Source organism: Sinohyriopsis cumingii, chromosome 5 (genome assembly GCF_028554795.1).
Source record: "Sinohyriopsis cumingii isolate HCF-2022 chromosome 5, ASM2855479v2, whole genome shotgun sequence".
NCBI lineage: Eukaryota > Metazoa > Mollusca > Bivalvia > Unionida > Unionidae > Sinohyriopsis > Sinohyriopsis cumingii.
The window spans coordinates 65761001-65777112 of NC_142965.1; the positions used below are offsets into that span (position 1 = coordinate 65761001).

General features: G+C 34.0%; 1 protein-coding gene across 3 annotated transcripts in view; it reads right to left on the minus strand.

Annotated features, from left to right (window-relative positions):
- Positions 1-1244: 1244 nt before the first annotated feature.
- The window catches only part of LOC149799341 (DNA-dependent ATPase/E3 ubiquitin-protein ligase HLTF-like), a 125037-nt gene continuing 110169 nt past the window's right edge, over positions 1245-16112 (minus strand). For 2 of the 3 annotated variants that reach the window (XM_089958663.1, XM_089958665.1), the window contains 3 exons: positions 12719-12899; positions 6151-6231; positions 1245-5202 (listed from right to left, as the gene is read on the minus strand). In XM_089958663.1, coding sequence (XP_089814789.1) covers positions 5053-5202; positions 6151-6231; positions 12719-12899 — 412 coding nt within the window. In that variant the 3' untranslated portion in view covers positions 1245-5052. The remainder of the gene's footprint in view (positions 5203-6150; positions 6232-12718; positions 12900-16112) is intronic. The other variant, XR_016421161.1, reaches the window with a different exon arrangement.

Genomic DNA, 16112 nt, shown 5'->3' on the forward strand with positions numbered 1-16112 from the left:
TGCAAAAAGCAGCACACCATCAAGCCAAGGAAAGTTTAAATAACCATACATAGAAGGGTGAACCCAAATCAAGAACCACCCCAACCAAATCAGACTCAATAGATAAAGTTTAAATAACCATAAAGACTGGTGCGGTACTATCATTAAAACAAAAAACAATTAAAAATAACGGCACATATTTCTCAAAAAAATCCGTCAAGATGACAATTCATTAACTTTTTGGCAAGGGAGACAAAAAATGTATGCCCCTGATAAACCAAGGTGCCTTCCTAGTGAACAGGCTCCTCCCTGACCGAACCTTCCTCCTTGCCACTGCCGGACATTAAATTAATAAACGTGAATAGCACATATTAAATACATGAAGGGAGAGGCACTTTTTCCTCTCTTCATGAACAATCAATTAACCCTACACATGGGAATAAAAGCCTAGGTGTCTCGATGTGACCTTATAGTGGCGACCAATCGCTACTGGCATCTCATGCTGCTTGGCTGACACCTAACGCAGCTAATGCAGACTGAATTGCTACCTTTAACTTGAGTGTGTGCTGGGTCTATCCACACTCAAGTATAGCCTTACATTCAGGTCACTAGGGTCTATGAAGCCAATCACAGTGACCCAAGACCTGATGGCTCAATTAAATAGTGCCTTTTATGTACAGTAATGCCAGTGGGATGAGGCTCTAATTCCTTCCCCCAGGATCAATTAAATAGCCTGCTTATGGGCATTAACCAGACGTACATGCTCACATGGGCGAAAAGGTCTATAATCTAAATGATTATGATGATGATGAAGACACCTAGCGCATTTATGTACATATATCAATAATTACCTAAAAGAGAAAACAAACCACACCTTCCCCCAACCATTCAGCCTTCAAAACTCTGTAAGTGCAAGAGAGTTTCATATCTGACATATTTTCCTTCATTAGCTGGCAAAAATAATCGCAAGTTTTCAGGTTAAATTGTTCGTATATAACCATAACAAGCGACTGAAGAGTGCATTACCCAAAAATACCACAAACAATTTCATTGTGATTTGTTAACTGAAATAAAAGTAAAATATTCAATAAATACCTACATTGTATCATTTCTTAAGTTTTTTAAAATCATAATTAGATTTTATGTAATAAAAGCTTCTGCAATGGTCTTTATGATGAGATGTCAAACATGAAACTACTGGATTATCCAACTGTCACAAGATGAAGCCGGGCTGGGACTGGATTAGGGAAGATATCCAAAGCAACTGCGTTAATAAGTTATTTATTTATAAACACAAATTAAATATTAACAAAATCTGACACCATTATAAACAAAAAGATAAGGAAAATTATAAGGTTCCTAACATGGAACTATCAACAAGTAACTAAAAAAAACCCCTCAAACATGAATTTAACAAATATAATTTCAAACAAACATGAACTACGTCCTATGACCGATCAACAAAATAAAAGTATATGATCTACATCCCAATATAAAGAAAGACTTGAATGTATCGTTCATATCATGATATTGAAATGCATGTAAATTGTAATGTATTGTTCATATAACAACATTGAAATGAATGTAAATTTGAATGTATCATTCATAAAATGATATTGAAATGCATGTAAATTTGAATGTATCATTCATAAAACAATATGGAAATGCATGTAAATTTGAATGTATTGTTCATAAAATGATATTGAAATGGGAATGCATGTAAATTTGCTCAAATAGCAATAGTGAAAATAACAACATGGAACACATAATATATATAACTATTGTGGTGCCCATTTGACGTCCAAGATGTATATCCAGTTCCACTCGCTCTAGTCAATGGTCAGAGAAGAGCCCACGCATAGTTCGCCCCTCTCAGTCTGTTGAAGGATCCCTCGAGAGCCCTCACATTTAACACAGACCCAATGGTCCTGAAGCCTTGGTCCCTCACATCGAGAACACCAGTACACTCTTCCAAACCAACATCACCAGACACAGCGTACACGTCACAACAAACCACACTGTCCTGTGACTCCACATCAAACCATACATAAGGCAGCTAAAATTATAACAACTAAACTGTGTAGTATATATGACATGGTTAAGTACTTCTGCACTGATATATGTTGCGCATGCACGTACATTAATTTGTTGCCCATTACATTAATCGTTTAATGCATGCAACCGTATAATTAAATTCAATTTGTCTGTTCAGTTATAACAAATAGCTAACTCAAACCAGACTATAGCATTTCTAATATGGCATTGTATAACCTAGGTATTGACTCTGTGTAGAATTTAGAATAAATTTAGAATAAATTCTAAAACATCTAAAGTATGAAACAATTCTGTCATATAAAACGAATAGTAATAAAGAATACTTAAATTTCATTACCTCTACAGCTGGAGATTTGCTCCCATAAAGGGGTAAGCTTTCTGACAAGACTCGTCATAATGTAATTTGGTTATAGAGAATGCACAGCTAGGTACTTAGGTTTTCTGCTGCAGGCAATTTGCATGTGCAGCATGGTCTGAGTTTCGCTCAGTATTTTGAAATAACTCGAGCCGAAAAATATACCACCCTCAGATGACACTGTAAGCGTCAACGAAACCCAATTACATTTTTGACAACATATACATATTGATATAACTCATACACAATTCCGTGACACCAACTATAGCTGTAAGGTCTAGAGCTCGGTGAATGGGACATGTTTTAAAGATAAAAATCATGATTATATTTCATTGTCAAATTTTTTTTTTTTTTTTTTTTAAAGTAGTAGTATATTCATTTGCCTTCTTAAGGAATTATGGTCCAGGTAGATGACACAAATGAAGTCAGAAAGAACATAGTTGCTTATTTGCTAGGTCAGGAAGATCGATTACGTTTCGATCCAATTGAAGTATATCCCATATTCAACTGCCGGATTGACTGCTAAATAGTTGGGCTCATCTGAATCAATTTAGTGAAATATGTCTCCATTTTAAGTCTGATATATATATATGTGTGTGTGTGTGTGTGTGTGTGTTAGCATGAACAACTACACAAAACGTATATTTACCACTGAAAGAAGAATAAAGGTGCTGTGTATAACCTGCATTCTTATTGTAACAGCTATGCATGGGTTACACTGTACAGGTATGTGGGGTAATTTTCTCTTCCAAAAGCTGTGAATTGTCATTCTAATTTTTAGGATTTTGATAGATCTGTGTAACGATGGAGTAATGTGAATTGCAAAGTTTAATTAATTTAACTTGTGGATAAAGCATTCTGACCTTTCTATCAAAAAGCTATGTGACTATAGAAAAATATTTATGGACATTTGACCATGCTATAGTTTAAACATTTTGGCCTATATGGGTACTGAATCTGAGACCAATGATTATGAGTCCGATACTCCACCGATTGAACTGCAACAGTTCCGATCTATGGTGTATCATAGTGGCATCAAAAGGGTACATGTTTTTAAGTTAGAACACAAATGTGTACACATACATATACACAGCTTCTGAAAGCTAAGTATAAACACTGTATCTATGCAATATCTAGACTAAACACATCAACAGCAGCTTCATGAATGTAAATGCCAACACTGTATGTACATAATGTCTAGAATAAATGCATACACAGCTTCAAGAAGGTGAGCACTGATATTGCATCAATGCAATGTTTAGGAAAACACATACATAGACACTTTATCTATGGGATGCCTGGAATAAACAAATATAATTTTATGCCATCATTAAACCAAAGATTTATATGGAATGGAGGCAACATTACAATGGTCATTATTGCATGTGTTGCAAATTTGATCTGCTCATCTGCGAAGGAAACTTAAACAAATAGTAGTAAAAAGCATTTCAGCACTATAAACTTGCATGATAAATACAAATTCAATATAAACCTGCATAATAAATACAAATTCAATATAAACCTGCATAATAAATACAAATTCAATATAATTATAAATTCAAAGATCAGAATATGTTGAAATCACCAACAGTAAATAAAACTTATCAAGATTAAAAAGGTTTATCTCTGGTTTATCATTTATAGTTGGTTTGTATTTATTAATTAAACATCAGAATCAGATAAAATAAATAAATGAATTCTCATACATTTCATTACCTTTATCATGAAACACACAAAAGTATAAACAAGCATTGTTTAGGTCCACCATAAATAAGCAGTGTACAAAACTTAATTGTCAAAGCATGCAGAAAATAGCGACATTTTACTAAGCACTAAATTAAAAACAAGAGACTTCTCTCTTCTTTCTCTCCGCAGCAAGATGTGATGGAAAGAAATAAGTTTGTATCTGTTAATTGTTTAAGGTTTATAAATCTGCTGATAAAAGAAACCCAACTCTTAGACAAATCGCTCTCTCACAGGAAAAACAGCTCAATGGTCATTATACAGCTGCTCCAAAATAAAAGAATTTATCCACCTTTTAATCTAATGAAATGTATATAATGTGGATGCATTTTTCATAACAAACCTGACTAAAAAAATATAATAAATACTGTCCTTGCAAAAATAAGATGGGATACCAGTTTATTAGTACACAAATTTCAGTTTGTAGGGGGGACAGGGTGGGCTAGAAATTTGTAATCTATTGCTGGATAATGTTGATATTACAAACTGACCTGTGTATATCAAGACACATTTGTTTAGCAAATATGATCACAATCATCCATGCATTTTGAGGTTCTTGATTACAAATATAAGACAGGTCTTGAAGACCAATAAGCGAAGTCAAACAAGGACCATAACTCAATTTAATACAAATAGAAAAGAACCTTAAAATACCAAGCATCAATCTACATAACAAAAATAATATCATATTTTTAAATATCAAATCTTAAAACAAAATTTGACCGGAGGCTAAGTAAACCTCATGCACATGGCAAGATACATGAACCAACAGACAATGAATAACCCTTCAAAATCCTTCCTCGAAAATAACACGTGTCCATCACATGCTGCTGGCATGAGACATCAGTATGGATTGTAAGTGTTATATTCATTACATCAACACACTCATCTCTGATCCCTGCTTTAAGACATATAGACCTCTACAGATCCATCAGCGATTTAATGTCATTTATTCTGGCCTGTCTTTTCTCATCATCTGACTCTTTCTGTCCAAATGCTCTTTGCATCAGCTGTCGTTTCTTCTCCTGCAATTCCAGCATCTTTGTCTCTATGGAATCTTCTACAATAAACTGAAAATTAGACTAAAACTGTAATTCAAAGAGTAAATTCACTCAATCAGCAAAGATCAGAGCATGCCTATCACATAACACAAAGATTTGAAATGTTTCTGTTGCATGAATTGGTATGTTTAAAGATGTTCTGTAAAATGTAAAAACTGGATCACAGGAATCCATTTTTATGCATGTGTGCTGCAACTTAATTATATGATGCACTCGCAATGCATGTTTGGGGGCAACAAGTTAAAACGTATTTATCCTGAGCACATACACCATCTTGAATTCCAAAATTCTGGTAAAGAAGTCAGAGTAATCCAGCTTTGATATGTAAATTGTATTCATCTTAAAATAAATCTTCAGTGCATGTTTAGCGGCAATAGGTGAATCAATGTAGTGAAGGATTTCAGGTTTGGGTCTGCATATGGATTGATGCGAACACACCCTCTATCTTTTGACCATTATAGCTTCCTCAACGTTATATCTAATATATAACTTACACAGGCATGGACAGTTCAAACAAATATCCTTTATACTTATGATCGCTGGTCTGACCATCTGACGAGTTTAATATTATCAAATTGAAAGTGATAAAAAATTCATAATTACTTAAACATTATCAGTAGGAGTCAGGCTTACATGTATTTTTTCACTGGATGCAAATGCACCATCATTTTGTACACTGCATTCTTTGAGTCACTTGACAAATACTGCAAAATTATTATCAGATGTCATGTTCATATTGTTTTATTGTCAGTTTAGTTACAAACTTGGCTTGAATGTATAATCTGAACAAATTTCCAGTCCGTATTATTTAATTGATCCTTTTGAACACACTGTCTCTTTATCAGCATAAAAAATGCTGAAGCCAACATTATAAGGGCTACTCCAGATCGCGATATAACTTTCATTCATTACACTCATTTGATTTGCTTTTTTAGCAATTTAAAAAAAAATTCTTACCTTAGTAATGATGACATCTTTTGTTTGTCCCAATCTGTGACATCTATCGAAGCATTGTTCTTCTGATGCAGGATTCCAAGCCTGTGACATATAATTAGATATACTAATGTACAATCTACTTTATTAATTCAAGTACCAATATTAGTGAATGACAAACTTAAGCACAGATGGTAACCCATCTTATCTGCACAAAGTTAATGAGAAACTTAAGCACAGATGGTAACCCATCTTATCTGCACAAAGTTGATGAGAAACTTAAGCACAGATGGTAACCCATCTTATCTGCACAAAGTTAATGAGAAACTTAAGCACAGACGGTAACCCATCTTATCTGCACAAAGTTAATGAGAAACTTAAGCACAACTGGTACACCACTCTATATATACTATGTTAATAAAAAATTCAATCCCAATCATTACTCAACACAAAGTACATAAAGAGCCAACATTTTCTCATGTTCCTTCTTATTCTTCGAAATCACAGATGGAACTGCAGTAACTCAGTTGTTAAAATGTCAAATTCATAATGCAAGAGTTGTGGGTTCAAATCCCTCGGAAATCAGCCTAGGTTTGCTTTGCTAGTGTGTCTTTGAAAGTGCACTTTTCATTCCTTTCTTCAACATAATTTAGACAATAAATGCTTAAAGCAATTAAAAAGCAATCCAGCAACAACACAAAATGTATACCAGAAACTATTTTTTACTGACTACATGCTAAATGTATTTGTGTGTCTAGAAACTAATTAAAATACAACTCTAGCATAGCATGTACCCAACTGCATATACTACATCTGATCTGAAATTTTATATATATATATATATATATATATATATATATATATATATATATATATATATATATATATATATATATATATATATATATATATATTGATATTTCCACATTTTGCAAATTAAATTTCATCTCATAATTTTAATCACCAAATGAGCCCATGATACAAATACAGAGTTACACTTTTGTGCACAACAAAAGTGTGACACTAGTTATATCCACAGTTTTGCATTTGTAATTTCAAAGTATTCATTAAAAAATACCAGGAATTACATCACAATGAACAAATACTCACTGATATGTCTGGCTTTGGAATGATCAGATGAGAGATCAGTTGAAATTAAAATAAAAACCCAATGTGGAGCATGTGACATCGTTATCTCTATAGTATTGATTTTGCAAAATGATTTGACATTAATTTCTATAAGATCTGTAGATGTGAGAATGGACAACCCAACATTAGTCATGTTACAGTACAAGAAATTGTTGATTGAAGATACTGTAAAAAATATCAAGTTTATTCAACAGGTCAGTTAGCCCAGCAATTTGACTGCATATAGTTTGATTTAGATTATCAAAACACGCTATATTCGATTCTTTTACGGCTTTCTATTGTTTGGTTCCACATCTAGAAACTCCTTGATCTGTTATTGATATTTTTTGTAACTTGTCATTAGAAGATGTTTTTCACATGCTATATAATGTAAACAAATAAGCTGTACATTTACTGAAGGCTTTTAATGCCAATATCTTGTGATTCAACCGCTCCAATGGCCTAGTGGTTAGAGTGTCCGCCTCGGATGTGGGATATCATGGGTTCAATCCCTGGCTGAGTCTCACCAAAGACTTACAAAAATGGTACTAACAGCTGCTTCGCTTGGCGCTCAGCATTTAGAGGTTAGTGTTAGGACTGGTCATCCTGGTGTCAGGATAATGTGACTGGGTGGGACATCATGCTACATGTCTGCGGCATGATGCCTCAGTGCTGGACATCACTATAAACTGCCACACTGCAGACATTATAGTGATATGACTGAAAAATTGTTTAAGCTACATTAAATTTCCAAATCACATCACACATCACATATCTTGTGATTCATGTTTTGATATTGGTATGCTAATTGAGTTTAGTCTGATCTGAAAGTGAAAACATTAGCAGTAATTATTTGAATGTTAAAATTTCATGGGACTTACATGGTTAAATATTTTGATGTATTTATGATTATTTGTTTGCAGAGGAGGGGTCCCAAGTGGCTGAGTAGTTAAAAGTGTTCACCATTATTGATCACTGCCATCTCACCTGTCTGCATGGGTTCGAGTCTCGGGTTTGGCCAATGTGGGTATGTGCGAAAGATTGCCAGTAGCTTCTCGTGGGTCATTGGCTTTTGGGGGGAGTTTTCCCGGGGTTTTCCTCCACTATTTAAACTTGCTGCCATGTATAGCCTATTTTGTGCTGAAAATGGTGTTAAACCCTACAATAACAACAACAACATTTGCAGAATTAAAATATACTTCCTCCTTACCCTTGCACAAGCAAACAACAAGGTGTGGTAAGTGAAAAGTTAAATTAGTACCAGGTAGATTGGTGCTTGGATGGCATCATCACATAAAATGATTTCAGTTATTGCAGGCATAGGAAAAGTAATATCTACTTCCATCAGTCTCCAAATCAAAAGTAAATGACAAAAGGAACATGTCCTATGTATCAATGTGGGATAGGTAAATCGGTCAATAATTTACTTACATAAGACCAATTTTCAGGATGTTGTATAGAAATATAATCTACTGCTATTATTAACTATGAATTTTTTTTATTTAAAAGTTCTGGAAATGAGATTTGAGACTGAAGCAGGGTAAATATTATGTTCAATTAAAGTACACATATTTACCTTACTTACAATTTCAGAAACCGCATTTCCAAACCACATGTAGTTCAATGGCTTTCTGCTATCTCAACTAAACTAAGTCTAGTTTATGTTTTTCAATTTCTTCACATCAAATGACACTTACTTCTCCTGCCATGAGACATTCTCAAATCAACACATGATGTCCAATAACTGTAACTGTCATCCTTCTGCTTTCATTCTCATTATCAGGTATCAGATTTACACCATTTTTATATGAAGTCTTCCAGTGGGAATCCCATGTTGAGATGACTTTTTGTTTTGCTCGAGGGGTAAAAGCAAGATTCATAAAAGGGGCATCTTGGTGGATTTCAGAGTGAAGCCATTTACATTTAATACTAGAGATCATATTTCTTAAAGCAAACATTTCCAGGCAACTGACTTTTTCAATGAGCTGTTACCAACCAGAATAAAATTCATTTTGGTTTAGAAAACGTGCATTTTTAAACTCAAATTTAAAGCTGTTTCTATTTGAGACTTGCACATAACATATGAACTAGACATACGCCCCTGCACCATAAACCCAGAATGTATCATTACAAACAAGTAGAACTGAAGCAATTCATATAAATATGTGTGAAACATTTATTTACAGAATAAAAATGTTAATTTCTGTTTGACTGCATGGGTTATTATGAAAAGATCATTTTAGGAAAGAGTTGTTTCAAAGCAAGAAAGAAGCTCTTAAGAAACTATACGCCATTGTAGAAAATGAAGTTCTGAATGTGATTGTACCAAGTATGTCTAGGGTCTATATTCAAAGTAAAGTGACCACTCACTGCATATTTAATGTAATCATGGCCAAGGACACTCAAGGCATGGAATTCTGAATTAAAAACTACAGCAGTAGTCAGTAGATTTCTAAATATTGATGTGATTCTGCTAGATCAATTTAGGACATCTAATGGCCGCTAATTTCTATTGGCAGTTCCAGAAGTTTCAATATGCAATAATCCAATGGAATGTATGTAAAATTTGCTTTCCAAAACTTATTCCTTTTTCCATTCAGATCCTTATTATAACTTACTAAAACTCCAATATGTTTGTAAAATTGCCATTTTTGAGTCAGAATAGGGTGAATTTGGATATTTGCATATTCTGACATCCAATGGCTAAATTACTGATTAACTACTATTGTATTTTATAAATAGTAAAGATTTTCATTTCTTCAATACAGCTGTTAAACGTAAAAAGCAACTTTGAAAACAGGTTACAGTTGAAAATAGCAGTCATTTCAATAAAAATAGATCGCTCTTCAATCATCTGCATGATGAGAATTTGTATACATTAATTATTTCATTATTAAAAGGACATGCATACATCCAATGTCATTGTGTGCTTTGGATTGGAATATACAATTCCATTGTTTCACTTGTTTGCATGGACCATGTCTGATGTTTCGACAGGAATTCCATACTATGTGCTTTTATTAGCACCAAAAGAATACATGTATGTAACTTCTTTTTCTCTCTTTGTACCATCCTCTTTAAGGGGTGAATTTACAAAAAGTTGATGTCTTTGATTATTAATGACTTTCATTAAAACAAAACGGGATCGAGAGGTGGATATCATGAAATTGATAAATGATTTAGTAAATTTGCTTTATGGACCAGTTTAGGTGAAATGGCAGACACTGACATGAGTATTTTTACCCAAAGACATTCCTAGAGTTGACCCTTTAAGTGTTCAGATTATCAAATAGGTGTGCTTTGTTGAAAAGCTAGCACATAAGCAGTCAGCCACCATATATGTTTTTCCTTAAATTTAACTCTTTCTTGACCAGTTGTTCTGATAGTTGATATTGCTAATGATTGATACACAATTTGTTCTTTGATAACTCTATACTTGAGACTTTTGCAACTACTTTACTTCTAATGGCTGAAATAAAGCTTTCAATGACATATTCTTTCATGCCTTTTTTATTGCAAATGAACTAATGTTTCTAAAAGCATTCAGTATTCTAGTCTTAAATTTGACTTGTATCTGCTTTGCATGTATGCTACAAAGATTCATATTCTTTAAAGCAGAAGCAGACTTAACGTAAGTAACAAACAATTATATTATTGGACCTAAGTTTATATTATGTTAGATAAATAAACATAGGCATTTGTTCATGTTAAGGACTTGTAACTAAAAAGGTTTTTATTACACTGAACACACAACAACAACAACAATTTATTCTACCGCTGATATTCAAGACTTCTTCTCTACCAAACAAGAACAAAATTAAATTACTAATGCTGGTTTACACAATTAACAAACCCTGATAATATTATTTTTAAAAATTTCTGCCTAAGAATGTCTGCAAATATATTGTGGCAAAAAGAGTGCTGAGATATTGGGGGTTAGAAACCATAAGCCTACATATGTTAAAGGTTTCTCAAAATATTTTATGATTTTACAAAATTCTAAATTCTAGGGATGGGGACCACAATATCTAATTGCTCAAATCATCCCTGATGTACTTAGTAATGTCTGAGAAAAGAAGTGGCGAATAACAGTATGCACTACCAATTAATAAGCAAAGCCTTATCCCAATTCTTTTTAAAAAGTTTTCATATCAAAATGGAAATTAAGGAAGAAAGATGATAACACATCACAGCCACATTGGCACACCGTGTCACTTGATTGTTATTCATGACTTCTACTTTAAACAAAATATACAGATATGGCAAGTATTGAGGTAACGTGTTTGTTTGACCAGTCTAATCCACTTAGCAGTTCTATTGACTATACAAACATGTTTCAGGCAAGTATCCTCATGATTTATATAGCAATTGTATCTCAAATGACTAAAGAGTTCTGCAACCTATAAAAATGCAGGCTAAAACACAATACATTTGACTCTCTATCTGTTCAGTTAAAACTCAATGATGTACTTTAATGTATTTTTGTGACTTAGTGGTGACTGGAATTTTCTCTGTCCCCCCACTGGAGAAGACAAAGGATAAGTTTCCCATGATTTCTCGGTAGCATGGGAACCCTGTAAAAAGTCTTTTAGTCAGAGCCCCACATAGATATAATGTTCCATTCAGAATAAATTTAGGTATCAAGATTTGTATTTTATATCAGATCAGTACCATATTCATAGTCAGAACCAACATGGCATCATAATGTCTTCTGTTGAAAGCCCTGTTAATATGACTTGCCCATTAGGAGAAGTATGCAAAACAAGTTTCTCAAGAGGAAAATTAAGGTGGCCACATTGGACATCAAATCGGCATAATTTCCATTTTGGTCCACCTACATAGCAAATGAATACTTTTAAGAGAAAGCCCATACTGGTAATAACTGGAAAAGGACAAAATACCATTCCAAAAGTAAATTCTTCTTGTTTCCAACAAGTAGAGCTAAAAACTCCATTTATGTGATAGCCATACTGGATCCATGATAGGCATTTTTACTAAACACCCATTAGACATCATAAACATTCTGGTGAAAACTTATGTCAAAATCACTTTGCATTCAGGAGAAATTGTGATAATACAATTATCAAGATGGCTGCCATGGTATGTATTGGATGTCATATCAGTACAAAATTCATTTAGGCTGAACTAGACATTATAAGAAGTCTTTTAGTGAAAGCCATCAGTCTATTCAAGAGGAGCTGTGATAATATACATTTTGAAGATGACTCTAGTGGTGGGTGTATTCGATGTACATGTATATTTATGAGCAACTAGACCTTAGGATTAATGGGTGTGCAAAGTTGTTATAGCAAGTAGTTTAGCAGGAGTAGCAATGCCAAGCCTCTCCAAATGTACATTCATCGGACGCTGGCTGTCAAACAACAGGCTATCCCAGAAACTCTTCTGGTCTATGACCAGAACAGCATTAATACCATTACAGCAGTTTCAAGACTCAAAAACGTACCGGATCCAGTAAGAAGACTCTGGATGCTGCCGTAAGATTGATTCCCACACCACCCGCTTTGAGGGATAAAAGGATTATTGTTGGGGATCCAGGTAAATTGTCTGAAAAGTCATCCATGGCTTGTGTCCTGGCCTTTGTGTTCATGGATCCAACCAGTCGTACAAATTTGAATCCATTTGCACTAGAAGGGACAAGAAAAATTATGTGATAAGAATAGTATTATTGCATCCATCACTCTGACTCCATATAAACTCCGTTGAAAATGTGCCCAAAGAAGCATAATTTTAATTATCCAAGTATGGAAGAAGAATTATCTGAATTCATTAGAGAGATCAGCTGCTCAAGTTGATCCGAGCTCACTGAATTATTATTAAATGTGTTGATGTGCCAGTAGTCTGGAAAAGTGTTGATCGTCTAAAAGTCTTGATTTATCATAATGCTATAACCCAAAATGTCCTTGGGTGAATTCACAATAATTCTAATGTACTGCTTTAGTCCAAAAATGAACAATGAGCAGTTTGTAATTCCAATGAATAATTTAAATAACTAATGTACAATCTTATCAACTGAACACAACTAAATGGGTGATTCCTCAAGATAATTATATTTATCACAACCTTTACAATTAAAACTAAGACACAATTAGACAACCAGAATGAGGGTAAAGCAAGTTCATTTTCCCCATCTGATTCATAAATAAAATCACTTCTAGAACATTTCTAAATTCTAAACAAAACTAGATCTTAAATTCTACATGCGTACACATTGTTAGCTCCAGGTAATATTGATCTTAAAATAGAAACTAAAACTATAGAATAAAATTACTATGTAACATGTTTACCAAAAAATATGTGAGTAGTCAGGTAGGCCTTTGCCCTCAATTGCTGACAAGGGTCAAACACACAACATAGATATACAAAACACCTCACAAATGATGGATGTTAGTCTAAGCTTATGGGAGGAACTTGTCTAATTCCAACAGTTTTCCTAATAACTTACCAATTAATGGCCAATTCAGGGTAAATTGTCAACTTTCTTTTGTCCCTCTTCCACAGCATGTAATAGTTTTCCCACAATTATACATGCATCTTTTGCTTGGGCAACCACCCTCAGTTATCCCAATAATATAACATCAGCGTTATGTCGTCTGCTTCAGTAACAGTCAATCTCTCTTCCCCCTTGGTCATTTCAAATTCAACTTGAGCTTTATCAATGTGGTGTATTACAACTTTCCTGCTATCACTACTCTGCTAAGATAAAAAGTTTTCCATTTGTCCCGCCCATGTGGTAGCAATTTAAGAACCACTCTAGTGACAACTATGTTCACATATATGTTGGTGAATCAATGGGAAGTCAAATTTTAAATGTCAATTGTGTTGATGGATGGTACTATGCAATGTAAAAGGTAACGTTTGTTTGAATTCATTACATTTCTATTCAAATTACTGTGCCCCATTAAATCAAAAAGTGGAAATTTAATATCTTTGTATGCAACTTCTCTCCTTTAAATTTTATTTTATATTACCATGATAGTGGACACATTTTTGTAAAGTATGTCCTCTTCCACTCCACTCTGTGAGACAAAAGTATTCTGATCTCAACTTAATAAAGAAACTGTATGGCGATGTATAAGCTGAGACAATCTTGTATTTTATAAATATGCTGTGTATAAATAAAGTTGACCATACGTTGTATAGAATTTATGTGATAGCTTTCATTTACTTTGTCATTGACAGAAATGTACTATTTTGTCTTATATACTATACCTTTTGAGCTTCATATTTATATTTTCTTTATATATTTTATATGGATCTGAAGTGAAAATTTTTCATTTGATTTTATTTTAGGAAATTTATTTTTCAAACTTAAAGATAAATCTTTTCGTTACTGATGACTTGGCATCATAAGAAGTATATATGGTTCTTTCCTGTGACTTCAACTTCAAGTTCTCAATTTGGTGAATCGATCAGATATTTCAGTTCTTTGTTCTAGCAACATCTATTGGATGTCATAATTTGTCTCTCTTAATATGTAATGCCAACTAACCAATAGCATGTAACAGTGGTGCATCAAAAATGGACCGAAAATTGTGGAGGCAATTGTACTTTGTAATTTTAGCATCAAACGTATGACAATGTACCCGAGAGAAGTCATTACAGGTGTATCTGAGATAAATGATGCATTTGTACAATTATGGGATCGACAGTGGAAAATTGTTTATTTATTAGTCCATTCCAGTTGCGTGATCCCCTTATCTTGACCATATAAGAACAGCGTTCAAACTTGAACAACTAGATTTTGATTGGATGTGGTGGCCTGCCGCCACATCCAATGACATTCACAGACCTGAAACAGTGACAAATTTAATCGATCTGCCAAAGTGTAGGAAGGTTTAGCACATTGGAACCTTGGCTAAAGATGAGACCTCATAACTAAATTGTTTAAGCTATGGAAGTTAACGATGTCTAGCCAACTATATGGCAGTCAGACAGAGTGATCTCCCATGAATATATGGAATGGTGCTTAATTCGGTGTACACATAAGTTACTAATTCAGTGTAATTCAAGCTCTCCTTGCAGGATGTAACTTCAGGAAGATGTATGAATATTACGATTGCTTAAACAGTATCAAAGAAACATATTTTGCTGGAAAAATGGTTTTCTCTTCAATTTTGTTAGCCATATACTGAGATGTGTCTATTTAGAAAAGATAAAATATTCCCTGCCCCAAATCCAGTGGAAAACATGACAGGCCACCTTAAGAAGTTACCAAATGACATTTGAAAGTCACTTGCTGCGCTGTGATGGTAGGTTCCATCATGTCTAATGTTGGCTCTGGGAATGAATACATGATATTAGATCATTATTGACAGTTCCTCGTGCACTTGTGTAGGCTAGATCAGATTCGTTATTATTTGTGGCACTATCATGGGTAGAGTGATCCCTATGAGTGTCAGTGCTCTGATGTCTGTACGGCATTCCAATTGTGATGGAACAGTGCCATCTTGTCCTTCATAACTTTGTCACATTGCTTATGGGTTGTGGGTTATATGTTTCACAAAACCAGTCCCAACTTGCACCATTCAAGACTATCTGATGGTTTTTCATGAGGACTTTGAAATGACCATGTCCGTTATGTCTCTGTCTACCACTTGTCATATTAAATGTTCGATAAGTTGGCCACTTAACTAGACAGTGGTAACAGTTGAATGCTGGTAGTATGTTAATAGATTCTGGACAAAGATGATGACAAAGAAAATGTCGAAAAAAGGTCAAAACTCTGGTGGTATAAATGAAAGACGTCCTCAATCAATGCTTGAAAGGACTACCCTTGACATCGATAGGACTAGTAAAGATGATGTAACTTGTGAGCACACTCTGTTATCCCTTGAAAA